Source organism: Oryx dammah, unplaced genomic scaffold (genome assembly GCF_014754425.2).
Source record: "Oryx dammah isolate SB20612 unplaced genomic scaffold, SCBI_Odam_1.1 HiC_scaffold_1, whole genome shotgun sequence".
NCBI lineage: Eukaryota > Metazoa > Chordata > Mammalia > Artiodactyla > Bovidae > Oryx > Oryx dammah.
In genome coordinates, this window is record NW_024070185.1 from 79489485 (window position 1) to 79515686 (window position 26202).

Sequence of the window (26202 nt, forward strand, 5' to 3'; positions counted from 1 at the left end):
CTCCTTTTACCAGGTCGTCGAAGACCTGGCCCCTGCTGGCTAACCAGCCTTGTCCAACACCATCCTCTGCCCCTCTAAAACCAGGCCCTGTGCTACAGCAACACCAAGCTTATTTTCTCTTCTTGAACATTCCATCCTGCATGTGAACTCCGGGACTCTGCCTGTGCATTTGTTTCTAGTCAGAATGGCTCTCTCCTTTCTCCCATACCCTTTGCCTGAGGAACTCATAGTCAGCCTTCAAGTTTCAGGTAAAACATCAGCTTCCCCATGGAAGCCTTCCCAGACTTCAAGGTTTGGTCTTCTGGGTACTCAATGCTTTTCCTCTGACATTCCCAACATAACTCGTTAGCATGATTGTTGTCTGGCTTCCTAAATAGACTGTAAGCTCCATGCTGGCAGTTTGACTGTCTTGTTTACATCTGCTTTCCTACCTCCTAGTGCAATCTGGCCCATGGTTGTTGCATTCAGTTCTTACACACATGCTGCTGCTAAGTCGCTTCAGTTGGGTCCAACTCTGTGCGACCCCATAGACGGCAGGCCACCAGGCTCCCCCATCCCTGGGATTCTCCAGGCAAGAACACTGGAGTGGGTTGTCATTTCCTTCTCCAATGCATGAAAGTGAAAAGTGAAAGTGAAGTCGCTCATTTGTGTCCGACTCTTCGCGACCCCATGGACTGCAGCCTACCAGGCTCCTCCGCCCATGGGATTTTCCAGGCAAGAGTACTGGAGTGGGGTGCCATTGCCTTCTCCATCATACACATTTATACACACATATACATATGCAAATTTGTTCACATTCATATATATTTTTTCACCAGTATTCTGACTAGTCTATTGTATGGACACCCCAAATTTAATCAGTCTCTGTCACTTAAAGTTTAGGTTTTTCCTAAATTTAAAAAACATTTTTGGACTCCCTGGTGATCCAGTGGTTAAGAGTCTGCCTGCCAATCCTGGGGACACAGGTTGCACAGGAAGATTCCACATGCCACCAGGCAAATAAGCCCATACATCACAACTACTGAGCCCACATTTTAGAGCCGGCAAGCCACGACTACTGAAGCCTGTGTACCCTAGACCCCATGCGCTGCAACACGAGAAGCCACAACAACAAGAAGCCTGCACACTGCAACTAGAGAGTAGCTCCCTCTTGCAGGACCTAGACAAAGCCTTCACACAACAATGAAGACCCAACACAACCAAAAATAAAATAAATTTTTAAAAAAATTCTTTTAAGTTTTTACTTAAAAATAATTATATATCCACAGGAAGTTGCACAGGTAATACAGAGAGATCTTGTGTACCTTTCACCCAATTTCCCCAAATGGTTACATTATATTTTATGATAGTACAATACTAAAATCAGGACCTGACATTGGTATTAAGTGCATGTATAGCTCTATGGCATTTTAACATGAGTAGATTATGTACACACCACCACATAAAGATACAACACTTAATTTGCATTTTCTAATTTGCATTTTCCTAATGACTTGTGATGCTGGACATTTTCCATGTGCTTATTTGCCAAAAAACTTATCTTACCTGTTCTGTGACTTATCTCTTCATATTCCATGTTCTAAGTGAATTAGAACACAAAAAATGTTTGGCATTTTTACAGTTGAGTTTTGAAAGTTCTTTTATATTCTCGCTATGAGTCCTTTGTCAGGTATGTGGTTTACAAATATTCTCTATAGTTTTTATACTCATCCCCTTAACAGAGCTCTTTGCAGAGCAAAAGTTTTTAATTTTAATGAAATCCAACTATTATTTTAAAAAATTTTATGGATCATAATTTTGGAATTAGGTCTAAGAACTTAAGCCCTAATTCCTAGAGATTTTTACCTTATGTTTTACTATAATTTTTTTAAAGTTTTACCTTTAGGGAGTTCCCTGGTTGCTCAGTGGTTAGGATTCCAGGCTTTCACTGTAACAGCCCAGGTTCAATCTCTGGTCAGGGAACTAAGATTCCACAAGTTGTGTGGTGGGGCCAAAAAAACAATAAAAGAAAAAGTTTTAGGACTTCCCTGGTGGTGTAAATGCAAATCTGCCTGTCAATGCAGAGGACACGAGTTTGATCCCTATTCCAAAAAGATCCCACATGCCTCGGAAGAACTAAGCCCATGTGCCACAACCACTGGACCTGTGTTCTACAGCTCAGTGCTGCAACTACTGAGCCCACTCGTCTAGACACCCACTCTCTGCACAACAAGAGAAGCCACTACTTTGTAAATAAATTTATTTGTACTCTTTTTTTTATGTGTGTGTTAGTCACTCAGTCATGTCTGAATCATTGTGACCCCATGGGTGGTAGTCTGCCAGGCTCCTCTGTCCACGGGATTTCCCAGGCAAGAATACTGGAGTGGGTAGCCATTTCCTTCTCCAAGGCAAATTCCTGACCCAGCAATTGAACCCAGGTCTCCTGAATTGCAGGCAGATTCATTACCATCTGAGCCACCAGGGAAGCCCACTTTTTTTTTTTTTTGTAGATTCCACATATAAGCAGAAATAGAGTTACAGACATGAAAAATAAACTTATGGTCTGTTGTTAGTGGTGGTCAGTCAATAAGTAGTATCCCACTCTTTGAGACTCCATGGCCTGCAGCATACCAGGCCCCTCCATCCTCCTCTATCTCCCTGAGTTTTCTTATATTCATGTCCATTGAGTCTGTGATGCTTTCTAACCATCTCATCCTTTGCCACCCTCTTCTCCTTTTGCCTTCAATCTTTCTCAATCATCAGGGTCTTTTCCAATGAGTCTGCTCTCTCTCTTTTTTTTTTAATTGAGTCTGCTCTTACTATCAGGTGGCCAAAGTATTGGAGCTTCAGCTTCAGCATTAGTCCTCCCAATGAATATTCAGGGTTGATTTCCTTTAGAATCGACTGATTTGATCTCCTTGTAGTCCAAAGAACTCTCAAGAGTCTCTTTCAGCACCTCAATGCAAAAGAATCAATTATTCAGCACTCAACATCTTTTAGGGTCCAACTCTCACATCCATACATGACTACTGGAAAAATAATAGCCTTGACTATATGGACCTTTGTTGGCAAAGTGATGTCTGTGCTTTTTAATACGCTGTGTAGGTTTGTCATAGCTTTCCTTCCAAGGAGCAAGTGTCTTTTAATTTCATGGTTGTAGTCACCATCCTCAGTGATTTTGGAGCCCAAGAAAATAAAATCTGCCACTGCTTCCACTTTTCCCCCTTCTACGTGCATGAAGTGATGGTATCAAATGCCAAGAACTTAGTTTTTTGAATGTTGATTTTCAAGCCAGCTTTTTCACTGTCTTCTTTCACCTTCATCAAGAGACTCTTTACTTTCTCTTCACTTTCTTCAATGAATAATATCATCTGAATATCTGAGGTTGTTGCTGTTTCTCCTGGCAATCTTGATTCCAACTTGTGATTCATCCAGCCTGGCATTTTGCATGATATACTCTGCATATAAGTTAAATAAGCAGGGTGACAATATACAGCCTTGTCATACTCCTTTCCCAATTTGGAAACAGTCAGTTGTTCCACTTCCAGTTCTAACTGTTACTTCTTTACCCACATACAGGTTTCTCAGGAGACAGATAAGGTGGTCTGGTACTCCTATCTCTTAAAGAATTTCCCACAGTTTATTGTGATTCAAACAGTCAAAGGCTTCAGCATAGTCAATGAAGCAGAAGTAACATTTTTCTGATACTCCATTGCTTTCTCCATGATCCAAAAAGCGCTGGCAATTTCACCTCTAATTACTCTGCCTTTTCTAAATCCAACTTGTACATGTGGAAGTTCTTGGTTCACATACTGTTGAAGCCTAGCTTGAAGGATTTTGAGCATTATCTTGCTAGTATGTGAAATGAGTGTGACTGTACGGTAGTTTGAACATTTTTTGCCATTATCCTTCTTTGGAATTGGAATGAAAACTGACCAGCAGTCCTGTGGCAACTGCTGAGTCTTCCAAATTTGCAGCAGTTTAATAGCATCATCATTTAGGGTTTTAAATAGCTCAGCTGGAATTCTATCACCTCCACCAGGTTTGTTCATAGTAATGCTTCCTTAGGCCCACTTGACTTCATACTCCAGGATGTCTGGCTCTAGGTGAGTGACCACACAACTGTGGTTATCTGAGTCATTAAGGCCTTTTTAATATAGTTCTATGTACTCTGGCCAACTCTTCTTAATCTCTTCTGCTTCTGTTAGGTCCTTATATTTTCTGTGCTTTATCATGCCTATCCTTGCATGAAATGTTTCCTTGATATCTCCAGTTTTTTTTTTAAAGAAATTTCTAGTTTTTCCCATTCTATCATTTTCCTCCTTCTGTTTGTATTGTTCATTTAAGAAGGCCTTCTTATCTCTCTTGCTTTCTATGAACTTTGAATTCAGTTGGGTATATTTTTCTCTTTCTCCCTTGCCTTTTGCTTCTCTCCTTTCCTCGGTTAAAGCTGCCCCAGACAACCACTTTGCCTTGTTGCATATTTTTTTCCTTTGGGATGGTTTTGGTCACAGCCTCCTACACAGTGTTACAAACCTCCATCCATAGTTCTTCAGGCACTCTGTCTACCAGATCTAATACCTTTAATCTGTTGGTCACCTCCACTGTATAATCATAAGGGATCTGATTTAGGTCATATCTGAATGGCAGATGGGTTCCAAAACAGAACAGGAGTACATCAATGCTGTATATTGTCACCCTGCTTATTTAACTTATATGCAGAGTACATCATGAGAAAAGCTGGGCTGGATGAAACACAAGCTGGAATCAAGATTGCTGGGAGAAATATCAATAACCTTAGACATGCAGATGACACCACTGTTATGGCAGAAAGTGAAGAAGAACTAAAGAGTCTCTTGATGACAGTGAAAGAGGAGAGTGAACAGTTGGCTTAAAGCTCAACATTCAAAAAACTAAAATCATGGCATCCAGTCCCATCATTTCATGGGAAATAGATGTGGAAACAGTGGCAGAGTTTATTGATTGGGGCTCCAAAATCACTGCAGATGGTGACTGCAGCCATGAAATAAAAAGATGCTTGCTCATTGCAAGAAAAACTATGACCAACCTAGACAGCATATTAAAAAGCAGATACATTACTTTGCCAATAAATGTCCATCTAGTCAAAGCTATGTTTTTTCCAGTAGTCATGTATGGATGTGAGAGTTGGAATATAAAGAAAGTTGAGCACAGAAGAATTTATGCTTTTGAACTGTAGTGTTGTAGAAGACTCTTGAGAGTCCCTTGAACTGCAAGGAGAGTCAACCAGTCCATCCTTAAGGAGATCAGTTCAGTTCAGTTCAGTCGCTTGTCGTATCCAACTCCCTGCGACCCCATAAAACACAGAACACCAGGCATCCGTCTCCATCACCAACTCCCGGAGTTTACTCAGACTCATGTCCATTAAGTCGGTTATCCATCTAAACATCTTATCCTCTGTCATCCCCTTCTCCTCCTGCCTTCAATCTTGCCCAACATCAGAGTCTTTTCCAATGAATCAGCTCTTCACATCAGGTGGCCAAAATATTGGAGTTTCAGGTTCAACATCAGTCCTTCCAATGAACACCCAGGACTAATTTCCTTTAGGAGGGACTGGTTGGATCTCCTTGGAGTCCAAGGGACTCTCAAGAGTCTTCTCTAACACCACAGTTCAAAAGCATCAATTCTTCAGCACTCAGCTTTCTTTATAGTCCAACTCTCACATCCATACATGAGTAACGGAAAAACCATAGCCTTGATTAGATGGACTTTTGCTGACAAAGTAATGTGTTTGCTTTTTAATATGCTGTCTAGGTTGGTCAAAACTTTCCTTCCAAAGAGCAAGCATTTTTTAATTTCATGGCTGCATTCACCATCTGCAGTGATTTTGAAGCCCCAAAAAATAAAGTCTGACGCTGTTTCCCCATCTATTTCCCATGAAGTGACAGGACCGGATGCCATGATCTTCGTTTTCTGAATGTGGAGCTTTAAGCCAACTTGTTCACTCTCCTCTTTCACTGACATCAAGAGGTTCTTTAGTTCTTCTTCACTTTCTGCCATAACAGTGGTGTCATCTGCATATCTGAGGATATTGATATTTCTCCCGCAATCTTGATTCCAGCTTGTGTTTCATCCAGCCCGGCGTTTCTCATGATGGACTCTGCATATAAATTAAATAAGCAGGGTGACAATATACAGCCTTGATGTACTCCTTTTCCTATTTGGAACCAGTCTGTTGTTCCATGTCCAGTTCTAATTGTTGCTTCCTGATCTGTATACAGGTTTCTCAAGAGGCAGGTCAGGTGGTCTAGTATTCCCATCTCTTTTAGAATTTTCCACAGTTTATTGTGACCTACACAGTCAAAGGCTTTGGCATAGGCAATAAAGCAGAAATAGATGTTTTTCTGAAACTTTCTTGCTTTTTTGATGATCCAGCAGATTTTGACAATTTGATCTCTGGTTCCACTGACTTTTCTAAAACCAGGTTGAACATCTGGAAGTTCACACTTCATGTATCACTGAAGCCTGGCTTGGAGAATTTTGAGTATTACTTTACTAGAGTGTGAGATGAGTGCAATTGTGCAGTAGTCTGAGCATTCTTTGGCATTGCCTTTCTTTGGGATTGGAATGAAAACTGACCTTTTCTAGTCCTGTGGCCACTACTGAGTTTTCCAAATTTGCTGGCATATTGAGTGCAGCATTTTCACAGCAACATCTTTCAGGATTTGAAACAGCTCAACTGGAATTCCATCACCTCAACTAGCTTTGTTTGTGGTGATACTTCCTAAGGCCCACTTGATTTCATATTTTTTTTAAATCTCAGTTTTATTTATTCATTTATTTATTTCACTTTACAATATTGTATTGGTTTTGCCATACATTGACATGAATCCACCATGATTGTACACGTGTTCCCCATCCTGAACCCCCCTCCTACCTCCATCCTCATCCCATCCCTCTGGGTCATCCAGTGCACCAGCCCCAAGCACCCTGTTTCATGCATCAAACTTGGACTGGCGATTTGTTTCACATGTGATAATTTACATGTTTCAATGCCATTCTCCCTTATCATCCCACACTCGCCCTCTCCCACAGAGTCCAAAAGACTGTTCTATACATCTGTGTCTCTTTTCCTGTCTCGCATACAGGGTTATCATTACCATCTTTCTACATTCCGTATATATGTGTGGAGTGAGTGAGTGAGTGAAGTCGTTCAGTCATGTCCGACTTTTTGAGACCCCATGGACTGTAGCCTACCAGGCTCCTCCCTCCATGGGATTCTCCAGGCAAGAATCCTGGAGTGGGTTGCCATTTCCTTCTCCAGGGGATCTTCCCAACCCAGGGATCAAACTCAGGTCTCCAGCATTCCAGGCAGATGTTTTAACCTCTGAGCCACCAGGGAAGTATACTGTATTGGTGTTTTTCTTTCTGGCTTACTTCACTCTGTATAACAAGCTCCAGTTTCATCCACCTCATTAGAACTGATTCAAATGTATTCTTTTTTAATGGCTGAGTAATACTCCACTGTGTATATGTACCACAGCTTTTTAATCCATTCATCTGCTGATGGACATCAAGGTTGCTTCCATGTCCTGGCTATTATAAACACTGCTGTGATGAACATTGGGGTACATGTGTCTCTTTCAATTCTGGTTTCCTCGGTGTGTATGCCCAGCAGTGGGATTGCCGGTCATATGGCAGTTCTATTTCCAGTTTTTAAAGGAATCTCCACACTGTTCTTCATAGTGGCTGTATGAGTTTGCATTCCCCACAACAGTGTAAGAATGTTCCCTTTTTTCCACAACCGCTGCAGCATTTATTGCTTGTAGACTTTTGGATACCAGTCATTCTGACTGGTGTGAAATGGTACCTCATTGTGCTTTTGATTTGCATTTCTCTGATAATGAGTGATGCTGAGCATCTTTTCATGTGTTTGTTAGCCATCTGTATGTCTTCTTTGGAGAAATGTCTATTTAGTTCTTTGGTCCATTATCTGATTGAGTCATTTATATTTCTGGAATTGAGCTGCAGGAGTTGCTTGTATATTTTTGAGATTAATTCTTTGTCAGCTGCTTCATTTGCTATTACTTTCTCCCATTCTGAAGGCTGCCTTTTCACCTTGCTTATAATTTCCTTTGTTGTGCAGAAGTTTTTAATTTTAATTAAGTCACATTTGTTTATTTTTGCTTTTATTTCCAATATTCTGGGAGGTGGGTCATAGAGGATCCTGCTGTGATTTATGTCAGAGATTGTTTTGCCTATGTTTTCCTCTAGGAGTTTTATAGTTTCTGGTCTTATGTTTAGATCTTTAATCCATTTTGAGTTTATTTTTGTGTATGGTGTTAAAAGTGTTCTAGTTTCATTCTTTTACAAGTGGTTGACCAGTTTTCCCAGCACCACTTGTTAAAGAGATTGTCTTTTCTCCATTATATATTCTTGCCTCCTTTGTCAAAGATAAGGTGTCCATAAGTGCATGGATTTATCTCTGGGCTTTCTATTTTGTTCCACTGATCTATATTTCTGTCTTTGTGCCAGTACCATACTGTCTTGATGACTGTGTCTTTGTAGTAGAGCCTGAAGTCAGGCAGGTTGATTTCTCAAGATTGCTTTGGCTATTCAAGGTTTTTGTATTTCCATACAAATTGTGAAATTATTTGTTCTAGCTCTGTGAAAAATACCATTGGTAGCTTGATAGGGATTGCATTGAATCTATAGATTGCTTTGCATAATACACTCATTTTCACTATATTGATTCTTCTGATCCATGAACATGGTATATTTCTCCAACTATTAGTGTCCTCTTTGATTTCTTTTACCAATGTTTTATAGTTTTCTATATATAGGTCTTTTGTTTCTTTAGGTAGATATATATTATGTATTTTATTCTTTTTGTTGCAATGGTGAATGGAATTGTTTCCTTAATTTCTCTTTCTGTTTTCTCATTGTTAGTGTATAGGAATGCAAGGTATTTCTGCATGTTGATTTTATATCCTGCAACTTTACTATATTCATTGATTACCTCTAGTAATTTCCTGGTGGAATCTTTAGCATTTTCTATGTACAGGATCACGTCATCTGAAAACAGTGAGAGTTTTACTTCTTCTTTTCCAATCTAGATTCCTTTTATTTCTTTTTCTTCTCTGATTGCTGTGGCCAAAACTTCCAAAACTATGTTGAATAGTAGTGATGAGAGTGGGCACCCTTGTCTTGGAAATGCTTTCAATTTTTCACCATTGAGGATAATGCTCGCTGTGGGTTTGTGATATATAGCTTTTATTATGTTGAGGAATGTTCCTTCTATTCCTGCTTTCTGGAGAGTTTTTATCATAAATGGATGTTGAATTTTGTCAAAGGCTTTCTCTGCATCTATTGAGATAATCATATGGCTTTTATTTTTCAATTTGTTTAATGTGGTGTATTACATTGATTGATTTGTGGATATTGAAGAATCCTTGCATCCCTGGGACAAAGCCCACTTGGTCATGATGTATGATCTTTTTAATATGATGTTGGATTCTGTTTGCTAGAATTTTGTTAAAGACTTTTGCATCTATGTTCATCAGTGATATTGGCCTGTAGTTTTCTTTTTTGTGGCACCTTTGTCAGGTTTTGGTATTTGGGTGATGGTGGCCTCATAGAATGAGTTTGGAAGTTTACCTTCCTCTGCAATTTTCTGGAAGAGTTTGAATAGGATAGGTGTTAGCTCTTCTCTAAATTTTTGGTAGAATTCAGCTGTGAAGCCGTCTGGTCCTGGGCTTTTGTTTGTTGGAAGTTATCCGATTATAATTTCAATTTCTGTGCTTGTGATGGGTCTGTTAAGATTTTCTATTTCTTCCTGGTTCAGTTTTGGAAAGTGGTACTTTTCTAAGAATTTTTCCATTTCTTCCACGTTGCCCATTTTATTTGCATATAGTTGCTGATAATAGTCTCTTATGATCCTTTGTATTTCTGTGTTGTCTGTTGTGATCTCTCTGTTTTCATTTCTAATTTTGTTGATTTGATTTTTCTCCCTTTGTTTCTTGATGAGTCTGGCTAATGGTTTGTCAATTTTATCTTCTCAAAGAACCAGCTTTTGGCTTTGTTGATTTTTGCTATGGTCTCTTTTGTTTCTTTTGCATTTATTTCTGCCCTAACTTTTAAGATTTCTTTCCTTCTACTAACCCTGGGGTTCTTCATTTCTTCCTTTTCTAATTGTTTTAGGTGTAGAGTTAGGTTATTTATTTGACCTTTTTCTTGTTTCTTGAGGTAAGCCTGTATTGCTATGAACCTTCCCCTTAGCACTGCTTTTACAGTGTCCCATAGGTTTGGGGTTGTTTTGTTTTCATTTTCATTCATTTCTATGCATATTTTAATTTTTGAAAATTTCTTCTATGATTTGTTGGTTATTCAGCCTCCATATGTTGGAATTTTTAATAGTTTTTCTCCTGTAATTGACATCTAATCTTACTGCATTGTGGTCAGAAAAGATGCTTGGAATGATTTCAATTTTTTTGAATTTACCAAGGCTAGATTTATGGCCCAGGATGTGATCTATCCTGGAGTAGGTTCCAGGTGCACTTGAGAAAAAGGTGAAATTCATTGTTTTGGGGTGAAATGTCCTATAGATATCAATTAGGTCTAACTGCTCTATTATATCATTTAAAGTTTGTGTTTCCTTGTTAATTTCCTGTTTAGTTTATCTATCCATAGGTGTGAGTGGGGTATTAAAGTCTCCCACTATTATTGTGTTATTGTTAATTTCCCCTTTCATATTTGTAAACATTTGTCTTACATATTGCAGTGCTCCTATGTTGGGTGCATATATATTTATAATTGTTATATCTTCTTCTTGGATTGATCCTTAGATCATTATGTAGTGTCCTTCTTTGTCTCTTTTCACTGACTTTGTTTTAAAGTCTGTTTTATCTGATATGAGTATTGCTACTCCTGCTTTCTTTTGGTCTCTATTTGCATGGAATATCTTTTTCTAGCCCTTCACTTTCAGTCTGTATGTGTCCCTTGTTTTGATGTGGGTCTCTTGTAGACAACATATATAGGGGTCTTGTTTTTGTATCCATTCAGCCAGTCTTTGTCTTTTGGTTGGGGCATTCAACCCATTTACATTTAAGGTAATTACTGATAAGTATGATCCCATTGCCATTTACTTTATTGTTTTGGGTTTGAGTTTATACACCCTTTCTGTGTTTCCTGTCTAGAGAAGATCCTTTAGCATTTGTTGGAGAGCTGGTTTGGTGGTGCTGAATTCTCTCAGCTTTTGCTTGTCTGTAAAGCTTTTGATTTCTCCTTCATATTTGAATGAGATCCTTGCTGGGTACAGTAATCTGGGCTGTAGGTTATTTTCTTTCATCACTTTAAATATGTCCTGCCATTCCCCACTGGCCTGAAGAGTTTCTATTGAAAGATCAGCTGTTATCCTTATGGGACCCTCCTTGTGTGTTATTTGTTGTTTTTCCCTTGCTGCTTTTAATATTTGTTCTTTGTGTTTGATCTTTGTTAATTTGATTAATATGTGTCTCGGGGTGTTTCACCTTGGGTTTATCCTGTTTGGGATTCTCTGGGATTCTTGGACTTGGATGATTATTTCCTTCCCCATTTTAGGGAAGTTTTCAACTATTATCTCCTCAAGTATTTTCTCATGGTCTTTCTGTCTTCTTCTTCTGGGACTCCTATGATTCCAATGTTGGGGCATTTAACATTGTCCCAGAGGTCTCTGAGATTGTCCTCATTTCTTATAATTCTTTTTCCTCTTTTCCCCTCTGATTCATTTATTTCTACCATTCTATCTTCTACCTCACTTATCCTATCTTCTGCTTCTGTTATTCTACTGTTAGTTCCCTCCAGAGTGTTTTTGATCTCATTTATTGCATTATATATTGACTCTTTTTTATTTCTTCTAAGTCCTTGTTAAACTTTTCTTGAATCTTCTCAATCCTTGTCTCCAGGCTATTTATCTGTAACTCCAATTTGTTTTCAAGGTTTTGGATCATTTTCAGTATCATTATTCAGAATTCTTTATCAGGTAGATTCTTTATCTCTCCCTCTTTTGTTTGGTTTGGTGGGCATTTATCTTGTTCCTTTATCCCACTTGACTTCACATTCCAGGATGTCTGACTCTAGGTGAATGATCACACCATTGTGATTATCTGGGTTGTGAAGATCTTTTTTGTATAGTTCTTCTGTATATTCTTGCCATCTCTTCTTAATATCTTCTGCTTCTGTTAGGTCCCTACCATTTCTGTCCTTTATTGAGCCCATCTTTGCATGAAATGTTCCCTTGGTATCTCTAATTCTCTTGAAGAGACCTCTAGTCTTTCCCATTCTATTGTTTTCCTCCATTTCTTTGCATTGATCACTGAGGAAGGTTTTCTTATCTCTCCTTGCTGTTCTTTGGAAATCAGTCAGCCCTGAATATTCATTGGAAGGACTGATGCTGATGCTGAAGCTGAAATTCCAATACTTTGGCCACCTGATGCGAAGAACTGACTCATTTGAAAGGACTGATGCTGGGAAAGATGGAGGTGGGAGGAGAAGGGGATGACAGAGGATGAGATGGACATGAGTTTGAGTAAGCTCCAGGAGTTGGTGATAGACAGGGAGGCCTGGCGTGCTGCAGTCCCTGAGGTTGCAAAGAGTTGGACTCGTCTGAGTGAATGAACTGAACTGAACTGAACTGAATGGCATAGTGGTTTCCGCTACTTTTTTCAATTTAAGCCTGAATTTTGCAATAAGGAGCTCATGATCCGAGCTATAGTCAGCTCCCAGTCTTGTCTTCACTGACTGTATAGAGCTTCTCCATCTTTGGCTGCAAAGAACATAATCTGATTTCAATATTGACCATCTGGTGATCTCCATGTGTAGAGTCCTCTCTTATGCTATTGTAAGAGGATATCTGCTCTGACCATTGCTTTCTCATGACAACACCCTGTTAGCCTTTGCGTTGTTTCATCTTGTACTCCAAGACCAAACCTGCCTGTTACTCCAGGCATCTCTTGACTTCCTACTTTTGCATTCCTTATTTTTACAATCCCCTGTGATGAAAAGGAAACCTTTTTTTGGTGCCAGTTTTCAAGTGTGTTGTAGGTCTTCATAGAACTGGTCAATTTCAGCTTCTTCACCATCAGTGGTTGGGACATAGACTTAGATTACTGTCATGCTGAATGGTTTGCCTTAAAAACAAACTAAGATCATTCTGCCATTTTTGAGGTTGCTCCTCAAAGTATTGCATTTCAGATGCTTTTGTTGACTATGAGGGCTACTCCATTTCTTCTAATGGATTCTTACTCACAGTAGTGGATACAATGATTACCTGAATTAAATTCACCCATTCCCATCCATTTTAGTTCACTAATTCCTAACATGTAATGTTCACTAACATCTACTAAAAAGCAGATGTTTAGTCTTGCCATCTCATCCTCGATCAGCAGCTTCATTCTTTCTGAACCTGTTAGTAACTGACCTTCATTCTTCCCCAGTATCATATTAGACACCTTCCAACCTGGGGGGCTCATCTTTTAGTGTCATATGTTTTTATCTTTTCATACTGTTCACAGAGTTCTCCTGGCAAAAATACTGGAGTGTGTTGCCATTGCCTCCTCCAGTGGACCACATTTTGTCACAACTCTTCACTATGACTCATCTGTCCTGAGTGGACCTGCACAGTATGGCTCACAACTTCACAGAGTTATGCAAGCCCATTCGCCATGACAAGGCTAGTACCAGTGACAAGAGCATTCACTTTAATTTAATCTGATAAACATAAGATAGTGCTGTTTTTTCAACTTGGTCAACTTGATGGGTGAAAAAAAAAAGATACTTACTTTAGTTTCCATTTTGTATAATTAATAAAGTAAAAATTTTATATATTAATTGACCATTTTATTTCTTAATTTGTAAGTTGCCTGTTTCATGTCATTGGTTACTTTTCTATCTAGATAGTCATCTTATTGTTGATTTTGGGCTTCCCAGGTGGCACTAGTGGTAAAGAACCTGCCTGCCAATGCTGGAGACATAAGAGACTTGGGTTCAATCCCTGGGTCAAGAAGATCCCAGAAGAAGGGCTCAGCAACCTCCAATATTCTTGCCTGGAGAATCCCATGGACAGAGGAGCCTGGTGGGCTACAGTCCATAGGGTAGCACAGTCAGACATGACTGAAGCAACTTGTCATGCAGGCAAAGTTGATTTATTTTTTACATATGAAACATATAAATGCTTTATATGTTGCAAACATTTTCCTCAATTGTCAGCTGTCTGTTAATTTTATTTATAGTGTCTTTTCTTTTGCAGTTTTTTTGTTTTTTTTTTTTTTTTTTTTGTAATTAGAGCTCTGAAGAGACCTGCTCTCTCACTAGAGCATTAAGCAACATTGTCCCCCTTCTTTAGCAATACAACCGGAGAGAATCTGTGGTTATTTGGACTAGTCTTCAGAGCCTGTGTTTTACTTAAATTTTAAGACAAAATCTCTGTGTTCAAAAATCACCAAAATCCATATGTGAATAGCCCATATTATATATAATAATATTCTTCTCTTTTTTGTTTCAGGCTTCATTTTTTTAGAACAGTTTTAGAATCGCAGAAAAATTGTGGGAAAGAAATAGAGATTTCCAACATATCTGCTGTCTGCACACATGCACAGCCTCCTTCATTATTCCTTTTCATTTTTAAATCAGTTGGTCTTAAGATGTTATTAAGACCATCATAAAAAAGGAAAAGGCAAAAACCGTTTGCAGATTATACCTAGAATAAGGGATGAATATCCAGAATATATAAAGAATTTACACAACTTAATGGCAAAAAATACAATCTGACCAAATAGACATTTTTCCAAAGAAGACATACAAAGGGCCAACAGGTACATGAAAAGGTGTCCGATACCACTAACCATCAGGGAAAGGCAGATCAAAACCACAATGAGATATCACCTCACACCTGCCAGAAGGACTAAATAAAAAAGATGAGAGAAGACACATGTTGGTGAGGATGTGGAGAAAACGGAACCCTTGTGAACTGCCAGTGGGAATGTAAACTGGTACAACCACTATGGAAACCAGTGTGGTGGTTCTTCAGAAAATTAAAAATAGAACTATATATAATTTCCAGGAATTATACTTTTGGGTATATACATGAAGGAAATGAAATCCCTATTTCAAATATCCACACATACATATATAAAATTCAGCCATGAAAAAGAAGGAAATCCTGCAATTTGTGATGATATGAATGAACTTTGACAGTGTTACGCTAAATGAAATATCAGAGAAAGATAAGTACTGTATGATCTCATTTATATGTGGACTCAAAAAAAAAAAAAAAAACACTCATAGAACAGATTGGTGGTTGCCAGAATCAGGGGATGGAGGTAGATGACGTGAGTGACTGTGGTCAAAGGTACAAACATCCAGTTATAAAACAAATAAGTCCTTGGGATGTAATAGACGGCATGGTGACTGCAGTTAACAATACCACACTGTGTATTTGAAAGCTGCTATGGGGTTTCAAAGCGTTTGCCTGCTGTACGGGAGACCCAGGTTCAATCCCTGGGTTGGTAAGATCTCCTGGAGAAGGAAATGGCAACCCACTCCAGTATTCCTGCCTGGAGAATCCCAGGGATGGGGGAGCCTGGTAGGCTACAGTCCATGGGGTCACAAAGAGTCAGACACAACTGAGCGACTTCACTTCACTTCTTCACTTCACTTCATGGGGTTTCCCTGGTGACTCAGATGATAAAGAATCTGCCTGCAATGTGGTTCGATTCCTGGGTCAGGAAGATCTCCTGGAGAAGGGGATAGCAACCCTCTCCAGTATTCTTGCCTAGAGAACTCCATGGACAGAGGAGCCTGGTGAGCTATGGTTTGTGGGGTGGCAAAGAGCCAGACGTGACTGAGCAACTAATGTGAGAGTAGATCTTAAAAGTTCTCATCACAAGAACAAAAAGCTGTAACTATTGAGAGGATGGATATTAACTATTTCATTGAATTTTGCAAACAACTTCAATGAGCCTGGAAGCGAGCTCTTCTCAATAGGAGACCAAGCCAGCTAACACCCAGATTTTGACGTTATCAGATAGAGCTCAGCCATGCTGTCAGACTTCTGACCCAAGAACTAGGACACAATAAATGGGTGTTGTTTTAAACTTCTAAATGCATGTGAATTGTTACAGCAGCAACAGAAAATGAATGCAATAAGATTTGAGATACATAAGGAAGGAACACAGGTGCCTTCAGATGTCGCTTGGAACCTAACTCCATGTCTGACATTTGTATCGCATCCAGATTTTCAAAACAAGGTCCCATGTATCCTCTCACCCTACCTTCCCATGAACACTGAGAAGAAGGCTAAGGGAAAATAGCGACTCGGGTCTTCAATGAGGATCCTGAGGCAGAGGGAGGTTCGTAGCTTGCCTGCCGTGGTATGTCTGGTTAGTGGGAGGACAAAGGTTAGAACTCCAGACTTGTGGCTCTGAGCCCAGGAACCTTCCTGAAACCATCAGAGGAAGGAGGTGTTAAAAGCAGACTGTTTGCTTACCTTTCTGTAGATGGCAAATATGGTTCCAATGGAAGCCAGGCAGTCGATGTTGGAAGATCCGTCCAGCGGGTCAAAGCAGACCACGTATTTCCCCTACGTGCACAGAAGGCAGAACACCTGATCAACGCAGGTCAATACACTGTGTAAGTCAACACTCTGTCCCAGTCAACACACTCTGTGTAAGTGGCTGAGTCTGGCAGGTAACACCCCATCAGAAGTGACTTAGAGCAAAGGGATATCCTTATCAAAAATTACAATTACTTAAGGAATGCAGAGCATATCCACATATATTAATTGTGCAGTTCAGAGCTCACTTGCCCATAAACAGATTACCTGATGCCCACACGGGGTGAAGGAGGTCCCACCTATCCCCAATTATCTTTGTTCCCACCTACTCTGGCTTCATCCTCCCCTCCTACCTGGGACCACTGGGAACGTGGAATTGCTGAAGGTGTGAGAGGAACTGGTCTGAACTGGGGACCATGCTGGAAGGAGTTGGAGAAGCTGAAGATAAACTTGGGCAAGTTCTACCTAAGTCCATAGTAACGTTGTTATTGAATTATTGATACATCGCACTTCTCCCCAGACAGGCTTTCTTCATTTGGGCACGTTTTTATCAAAAGAAAAGTTCAGAACAAGGTCCCAGGGCCTCTGGGCCTCTCTTATTAAGATAGCAGCTGTATGTAAGTATATCAAGAGAATAAAAGTATTCCTTTGGGTTTTGCTGCATCTGCCTTTCCTTTCTGACTTGAAGATCAGAAGACCAGGTGGGGTCCTGAGATACCAGGCTCCTCATGTCCACCCACGCTGCTGTCACAGACAAGTCAGTGGAAAGAAATCACCAGATACATTTTACTGACCTCCTAGGTACAAGGTTCTATGAGAGCCTTAATGATGGGGACTGGGGTCTCCTGGGTCATTAAATACTGCTAGTACAACATCAAGTAAAATGGGAGTCATTTCTCCCACTGCTTAGCTACTTTTCCCCTTACTTTCCAATGGGTAGTGCCCTAGATTAATTTGGCTTTCCTTTCTTTCCTTCCTTCTTTCTCAATAGGAGGTGGGGGTAGGGGAGTGGAATCCATAAACTTGGAAATCTCTCATTCTCCCTGTAGATAATCCAAATCAGCTCATTCATTTATGCATGCATGCATTCAGCAGTTATTTGTTCAACATCAAGCACACACTGGAGAATGTTCAGGAGCTGGTGTGACAATTGAGTTGAGAATAATAAGTGTGACTTAGCCTGAATTACGTGAGACAACAAGTACAAAGGACTTTTGCACAATCCCCAGTATACAGTAAGTGTTTAATAAATTTGGCTTTACTTTTGCCATCCTTTCAGCTAATCATAAAGTAATGGCACCTTGTCCCCAAGATCCAGTGTATAAAACAAGAGCCAACAGTGCTGGCATTTATATGGTATTACTGTATCGCAACTGAACATGGGTTGAATTTTTGGCCACGAATTTTTTAAAAAATAAACTGTGGAACCATACTGAATATAGACCCTCCCCAGGCATGCCATGAGCTAAACAAGTTTACCATTGTATTAAGGCAAGAGCAACAATCTTTACAATTTCTTTTCTGTTTTAGTCTAACAGGTTGTCAGGCATGAGGAAATCTCTGCTAAAACCAAACCCCTTTGGGGAAGGGGCGAGGATTGTAGGGATAAGAAGAGTAAAAGACCAAAAATATCACTCTTCCCAGGAACTCTACTTTTTACTGGACCTGATTTTCAAGCTCCAAAACATTGGGACTTGTTACGAGTACATTAGGTGAAAACCCAAGATGAACCCTGTCCACTGATAAGTTTCGGTAAAGCACTCTGATTTATTTCCTGAATGAATCACTTCCTTAATATGGAGTCTCTTTGACTAAACAGCATAAAACTTCAAAGTAAAGAAATATGCAAACCGCGGTTTCTGGAAAACAAAAATTAAGCAATAGAGGAAAATCCCAGAAACTAAAATAAAGCAAGGCAATCAAAGATTCTTCCCAGTTCAGTTGCGACCTCCACTGGTGAATAGAAGAACCTCAGCCCGGCTGCCACATGTACCCTCTTCTCCTTGGAGGTAATAATGGCTTCTTTATTCTCTTCCGACACCAGGACGCAGGTGCTGTAGGAGGACTGGAGCATGTTGATCACCAGGGCATTGGATAACACGTCCAGTTTCTTCACCTCATCCCCCGTCACGTTCACGCTTCCCGCAATTCCGTACCTAAGACGGCAAAAAGCTGGAGGAAATCAGGAAGGGAGCCCAGACTCCAGCGAAGATGCCAGGACGCCAGGACACCTCCCCTGTATCCCTTTTCCCTTCAGGGCTCCAGGGTCTCCAGAGTGTAAATACGACCGAGTGCGTCCTGTCTCACAGCGCTGGTTCTTACCCTGGCTCGGGGTCACTGTTGCAAGCTCCTAGTCATCCCAGTAACACTGCAGAATTCAATCTTACTAATGTACAACTCTGCCCCACCCCCGCCTCCCTCGGGGCCCTGAAAGACGGAGGGGGAGTTCATAAAGTCAGACACATCGCCATAATGAAAAACTTTAAAAAGTAAAGGACTGTGGATTTCCAGCCTTGGAATTTCTAGTATTTGTTGATTATCCTCAAACAGTGGCCTGTTGGGCTGAATTAAAAACTGTTCTGCTGTAGCCTGGCATTATTTGAATAAAGAAGGAAATTAGGGATAAAATTTAATTTGGTTCTTTATTACCATTACCAAACAATATAAGAAAGAATGCCAGTGTAAAAATTGTATCTGGGTGCTTTGGGTTATAGAGGATTGCTATCTAAAGTCTCTGGCTCCCGTCCTCGTGGGTAGGAACCTTCTAAAAAGCCAGTCAGATCACCCCCATCTCTCCCAGAGTCCCCAAGTCCCCCATACTTGGCTTCAGACCCCATCAAGGAAGCCCTGGCCCCACACTTGGCCTCGCCGCTTAGCCTTTCACCCTCAGCCTCTGGAACCCTGCGTGGGCACACACCTGCCTTCCATGGACTCCTGGTTCACTGTCCCCTGGATTCGTGCTCATCTCTCCATGAGCCACATGGCTATCACGCCCCTCCAGACTTCCACATTCCAACAGCCGCAAAGGTCCTGAGGCCACTGGCACCCCGCAAGCTGCTTCCCTCCTTCCCACCTTCAGTCATGGGGTGTCCCCCCACCCCATGGGAGTGCTTTCTGCCCACCGACAGCTTAGCCCTAACATCTTCCAGAAGCTTCCCTGGTCCCACCACATACCAGACACAGCCCTGTCAGCCCTTCCACAGCAGCTCACAGTCTGTTCATGGGAATGTCCTCCCTGCTGGATTGTCTGCTCACTGAAGGCAAGAGCTGTGCCTCACTGTGCCTGTTTCCACAGTGCTCAGAGGCTCAGTATACCTTCACTGAATTACAAAGAATGGATGGCAGGAAAGTAATCCCTTCCTCTCCTTTTTGTTAACACCATTTATTTGTTGAAGGATTCTTCAAGTGTTTCTAACAAGTAGCCACAGTTGAGAGCCACTAATTTACCCTAAACCGAGAGACAACTCATTTCCCATCCCTTTTCCCTAACTGACAACATCTCCCCTCTCCCCGACAGGTGTCCCCCATCACTTGACGTCTGATGTGATGAGATCTGCCTTGGAAAATGATACTGGTAGACTGACCTCAAAGACTGTACCTTCTACTTCAAAATAAAAGCAAACAAGCACACAACAATGACAAAACTAGATTGTTCTGCATCAGCGTTTACAGAGTTCACAAACCCTGTGAACTCGATATTCTTGTTTAATGCAGGGGTGCCGGGGGCCTGTGGGTGGTGGGGAAGAGAAACAGGCTCTCTGGTGTTTTGCAAACACCTCTCCTCAACACCACACTAACCCTGCCCTTACCCTACCTCTCAGCCCACCCTGTGCACCCTCCTTACAGGAACTGGGCATGTTGCTCTGTCTCCCTCCCTCCCCACAATCCCTCCATCAACACCTCTCCTTTCAGAAAGAATGGAAGCTCATTTACAAGAGATCTAATTGCCTGACAACTGCTTCAAGTTAGATCATGGACAGGAAAATGCTTTATAACCCATAGACAGTATCTTCTTACTGCTTTTACTAACATTAAAACTTTACTGACAAATTATAAATGAATTCTGCATTTTTACATTAGGAAGCTGTGGAGAGGATTCTAGGGACAGCATTTCCAGAATGTTAGCATTCCCTTCTTCCTACAGCAGGAAGCAGAGAAAAAAGAAGAAAAATATGAGACTTTCTGATCAGTTTTGCATTTATGGAGCATGTGCCTAGAAATATCTTCCCAAAAAGAGGAATCAGAGGAATGAGGGGCTTGAAGCCCCCTAAATGGGAAAGAGACAGAATATCTGAACTGGCAGAACACATGGTCTCTAACTGAAGAATCCTGCCTCTGCCCTCTGATGAAGTGTGAAATTCTGACATTTTGTTTCCACAGGCTGCGCCCGCCACCTAGTGGTCAGTTTGCAACATCGACCTGTTAGCCGGCAAATTTTCCCAGGTTTGGACCTGAGTCTGAGCAATCTCTGGGAGTTGGTGATGGACAGGGAAGTTTGGTGTGCTGCAGTCCATGGGGTCACAAAGAGCCGGATATGACTGAGCGGCTGAACTGAACTGGACTTGGAAACCAGCAACCTCAGATATGCAGGTGCTAGCACTCTAATGGCAGAAAGCGAAAGGGAACTAAAGAGCCTCTTGGTGAGGATGAAAGAGGAGAGTGAAAAAGCTGGCTTGAAACTCAACATTCAAAAAACTAAGATCATGGCATCCTGTCCCACCACTTCATGGCAAATAGTTGAGGAAAAAAGTGGAAACCGTGGCAGATTTTATTTTCCTGGGCTCCAGAATCACTGCAGACAGTGACTGCAGCCACAAAATCGAAAGACACTGGCTCCTTGGAAGAAAAGCTATGACAAATCTAGACAGCATATTCAACAGCAGAGACATCACGTTGCCAACCAAGGTCTGTATATTCAAAGCTATGGTTTTTCCAGTAGCCATGTATGGATGTGAGAGTTGGACTATAAAGAAAGCTGAGTGCTGAAGAGTTGATGCTTTTGAACTGTGGTGTTGGAGAAGACTCTTGAGAGTCCCTTGGACAGAAAGATCAAATCAGTCAATTCTTAAGGAAATCAACACTGAATATTCATTGGAAGGGCCAATGCTGAAGCTGAAGCCTCAATACTTTGGCCATCTGATGTGAAAAGCCAACTTATTGGAAAAGACCATGATGCTGGAAAAGATTGAGGGTAGGGGGAGAAGGGGATGACAGAGGATAAGATGGTCAGATGGCATCATCAGCTCAAGGGACAAGACTTTGCGCAAACTCCAGGAGATGGTGAAGGACAGGGAAGCCTCGCATGCTGCAGTCCATGGAGTCTAAGAGTCGGACACGACAGCGACTGAACAACAACAAATAATGAGCACTTCCTGAGCATTTATTATGGGGCTGGCAATGCCAAAATCATCATCACATGGGCTTACTAAGCCTTACAGCAGCCCCACAATTTAGTTAGAGGCTATTAGTATCCAAGTCATTTTACATTTTTACAGTCCTAGCGAGAGTGGGTCATTGACTATGATCAGATGGCATGAAAAACCAAGTCAGAGGAACACCTGAATTATCCAGTCCCTCAGTCCACTTCCTCTGGACACTGCATGACCACGAAGTCAGAGCTCTGCAGCAATTAGCCACAACCCCTGCCCTGCCCAGCCCCCTGCACAGGGGAGCCCATTCAGGTGAGTAACACTCAGCAGCCAGCCCGGGGAACTGCTCTACACACAGCCCCGCTCACTGGCAGGCAGGAGCAGAACAGAGGCAAGTGGCTGTGGCTCACACTCACAAAGATCCTTAAAGGTGGAGTTGGCCATTTCTGCCAAGTGAGGTATTAAGACAGTTAAAGCAATACACAGAGAGAAGGGAAGCCAGTCACAGTCTCCTCTAACTTGGAGCCCATTACTGGGTTACTGGGTCACGAAACCTTACATTAATATAAATAAATTCTGTAATTATCACATTGTTTTTGGTGTTAAAAATGCTAAGTTGTTAAGAATAAATATTTTTTACTTTTTTTTTTTTTTTGGTCCCTTGGCTGTCAGGATCTTAGTTCCCTGACCAGGGATCAAACCCATGCACCCTGCAATGGAACCACAGAGTCTTAATCACTGAGCCATCAGGGAATGCCCAAGAATAAATATTTTAAATTATTGGATTTGGTTATTTCTTCATTTTGGAATAATAATAATAATGAATGATGGGGTCTCTTCATCTTCTGAGAGGACCTCCATTGGAATTGCTACCGGGAAAGTGGAAACCCAGAGACTGATCCTTTTCACCACAGGCTGGAACCGGACCCTTGGCTGTGAGGATCAGCAGCACAGCCTGAACTTGGCCTCCTGGGCTTGGGTGAAGCACCAAGAGAGCAAAGTGGAAGAAGGCCCTTCATTCCCCGCTCCCAGGCCAGCACCTCCCAGCGTCCTACATACCAAGTGGACAGAAGCTTGAGTCACAGGGAAGAAATAACAACTGGTTTTAAAAGCAAAACACTTCTTTCAACAATGAACAGGAAATGGACGACGGGCTTTAAGATTTGGTAAATGAGAGAAAAAAAGATTCGGTAAATGATTTCTAGCTCCTGACAACTAGGGGCAAAAGTCGTGACAATAAAACCGCTCCTATCTGCCCAGGGCGTCAGGAGTCTCCCGCCGGTCGCTTTGTGCCAGTGAGAATGCAAATCAGAGGTGGGCTTCTTTGTTGGCTCAGAGGGTGAAGAATCTGCCTGCAGTGCAGGACACCCAGGTCCAATCCCTGGGTAGGGAAGATCCCCTGGTGAAGAAAATGGCAACCCACTCCAGTATTCTTGCCTAGAAAATTCTGTGGACAGAGGAGACTGGTGGGCTACAGTCCATGGAGTTGCAAAGAGTCGGACACGACCAAGCAACTAATAGATTTCAGATTTAACTCAGGATATGTTTTCACGGAACAAGCCCCTGAGCTTGTTGTCATTAGAATACACAGCGATTAAAGAAATGACGCTTTTTTTCTCCATAGCATGTCTCCAAGAATTTTGTGCCTTTCCTGAGACAAGTCAAAGGGCTCCTTGTCAAAGCACACCTGGCAGAAACTTGAAAGGCCATTTCCCTGCAGGGTGTGAGGGTTAATACTTTTGACCCAGTTTCCGGCCCAGACTCCTGCAGCTCTGCCCACCCCCACCAGACCGGGGTCGCAACGTATCCTCGGGGATCTCACTCACAGGTTGGCCAGGCCCGCCTTACGCACGGCTGAGGAGATGGCTTTGATGGCCGTCAGCATGGAGTTGAGCAGCTGCGTGAGCTCCCCGGTGCCTTTGGCCTGACGTCCCTTTTCCATTACATAGCGGGTCAGGGTGAGCATGTCCGTTTCGAAGGGGCTTCTGTCCCCCATGGCGGCGGGTAATTTTTCAGATTCTTTTCTCACTGCAGAAGAAAGCCTTATCTCTAAGGGCTGATCAGTGGCTCCGCAGTATCAGAGCTGATTAGAAATCTGTACCTTGGTGCCAGGACCTTTAAGGGAAAGTGCCTCAGACCACGTGGTTGAGATAACTGGGCGAGCCCTCAAGGAAACCTCTCTGGCTGGCTGACCTGAAGGCTGCCAAGGCGCCACAAGTCAGCTGTAAATAGAACCTGGAACACAGACCTGCTTTTTCTTGATGAACTTTTTTACTGCCCTAAGAAGCAATCATTTGGTAACAGGTAGGAAATAAGAAATCCAGCCACTAGAAAAATGATTCATAAAACTCTTATTCAAAGACTCAAAAGTATTCTTCACATGTATTTCCTGCAGGGTTTCATTCCTTCATAGGGCAGGAGTCAGACTGGCAGATAACTTATCTGGGATATAGGTCACATAACAAAATATTGGCAACCCACTTAGCCAGGCTTCTTTCATATGTTTGAAAAGGATGCTTTTTAATTCCAAAAGGTCTATATGACTGAATGGATATTTATAGTTGATATTCAAATCTGGAAGAAAAAAAAAATTCCCAGCACAGTGCCTAACACCAGAGTTACTTTATTAATTTTTTAGTTTTTCAATTTCTTTACATTTGTATTTTCAAAACAAAATTCATACTTGCTTGTTGAAAAGGAAACACTATGGAAATGGCCCATCCTCTAAACCACCCCACAGAAATAGCTGCATTAGAGCTGGTGGGGTCTGTATTGGTAATGGGCTTCCTTGTGGCTCAGACAGTAAAAAAATCTGCCTGTAATGCAGGAGACTTGGGTTCAACCCTGGACTGGGAAGATCCCCTGGAAGAGGGCATGGTAACCCACTCCAGTATTCTGGCCTGGAGAATCCCCATGGACAGAGGAGCTTGGGAGGTTATAGCCCATGGGGTCACAAAGAGTCAGACATGACTGAACAACTAAGCACACACAGTATTAGTAATAGGCACCTCAGGCAGGGGTGTGTGTGGGGCCTGCACAGGGTGGTCCAAGCACTTTCTCCAGGAGCAGAGAAACCTGGCTCCAGGTTCCAGGCTAACCTTCTGCTAGTTGTACAGTTTGGAAAAGCTCCTGAAGCCTCAGTTTCCTCACTTATAAGTGGTGAAAACAATAAAACATCAATGTTTACAGAGTGATTGTGAGGGTTAAAGTGATAAGGTATGCTTGTCACACAGGAGGTGCTCAATACTGGTTAATTACTATTACCTTTCCAATTTTTTGATGTCTGTATAACTATTAGGTATACATATACAATTTCATTTTACAAAATAGGACAATATGCACATTGCTGGGCAATTTGATTTTTTCCTTTGACAGTTACTTCAATTGGAATGTGTTTAGCTGCAAGTAATAGTAAATATAGAGTGATTTAAATATGTGGGAAGTCTCACATATTTTTCTCATATTTTCTCTGAGGCAGCAGCTGGCATTCATATAGCTGGTCAAAAGTTCCATTAGGAACCTCTCTATCTCCTCTCTGTAATCCTTGGCCAGCGAGCTTTTGCCTCCATGCCACATCTCATCAGCACAAAATGGCAACTGTAGCTCCAAACATCTAGCTCACACTGAAGATTCAGAGAGGAGAAGGCAGCTTCAACCACATTAGTTCTCTTTTATTAGGAAATAAATAAGTAATTCCCTGGAAACATCCATTACCACCCCTCACCGCTGTCCCAAGTAACCTTCCACTTATGTAGCATTGGCCAGATGGGTGATGCTTTGCTGCAAGAGTTGGACACTGGTATTGAATCAACCAGTCTCAAGTGTCTACCACAGCAAAACCTCTTAGTGTCAATACATAGAGACATACTGTATTCCCATGTGTGGACAGTTAGATTTTTTTTTAATGTTTGTTCTTCCAACAGTGCTGTACCAAGCTTCCTTACCTTTGTGCCAGTGCTTGTGTGAGGGCTTCAGTAAGATACAGCTGTAGAAGATGAACTGCTGTGTCACAGCATTTTAATTTTGACATCACCAGGATCTAAATTTCTTTAAGAACATAAGAAAACTTTCTTTTTCTTCCCCAAGAGTTTCTGGGAATTGTGAGGACTGTAGAATGGAACTTTCTTTGGTCCTCATGTATCATGTTACCATCAATAAGTAATTCAGTTTTGTCCTTAGCATGGGAGATCAACCATAATTCTTCAGACATAATTATAGAAAGGGCAGTGGCTGGATATTAGGCTATCTGGGTCAGTAACTGGCTGTAACTGAAGAGACTGGCCTGGT

The 26202-nt window shown here is 41.5% G+C and overlaps 1 protein-coding gene across 1 annotated transcript in view; it reads right to left on the minus strand.

Annotated features, from left to right (window-relative positions):
* Positions 1–24057, minus strand: part of FBP2 (fructose-bisphosphatase 2) — a 45957-nt gene extending 21900 nt beyond the window's left edge. Inside the window, exons 1-3 of the mRNA XM_040245100.1 lie at positions 23742–24057; positions 18540–18702; positions 16481–16573 (exon numbers count right to left, since the gene is read on the minus strand). Coding sequence (XP_040101034.1) covers positions 16481–16573; positions 18540–18702; positions 23742–23911 — 426 coding nt within the window. The 5' untranslated portion in view covers positions 23912–24057. The remainder of the gene's footprint in view (positions 1–16480; positions 16574–18539; positions 18703–23741) is intronic.
* Between the last annotated feature and the right edge of the window lie 2145 nt (positions 24058–26202).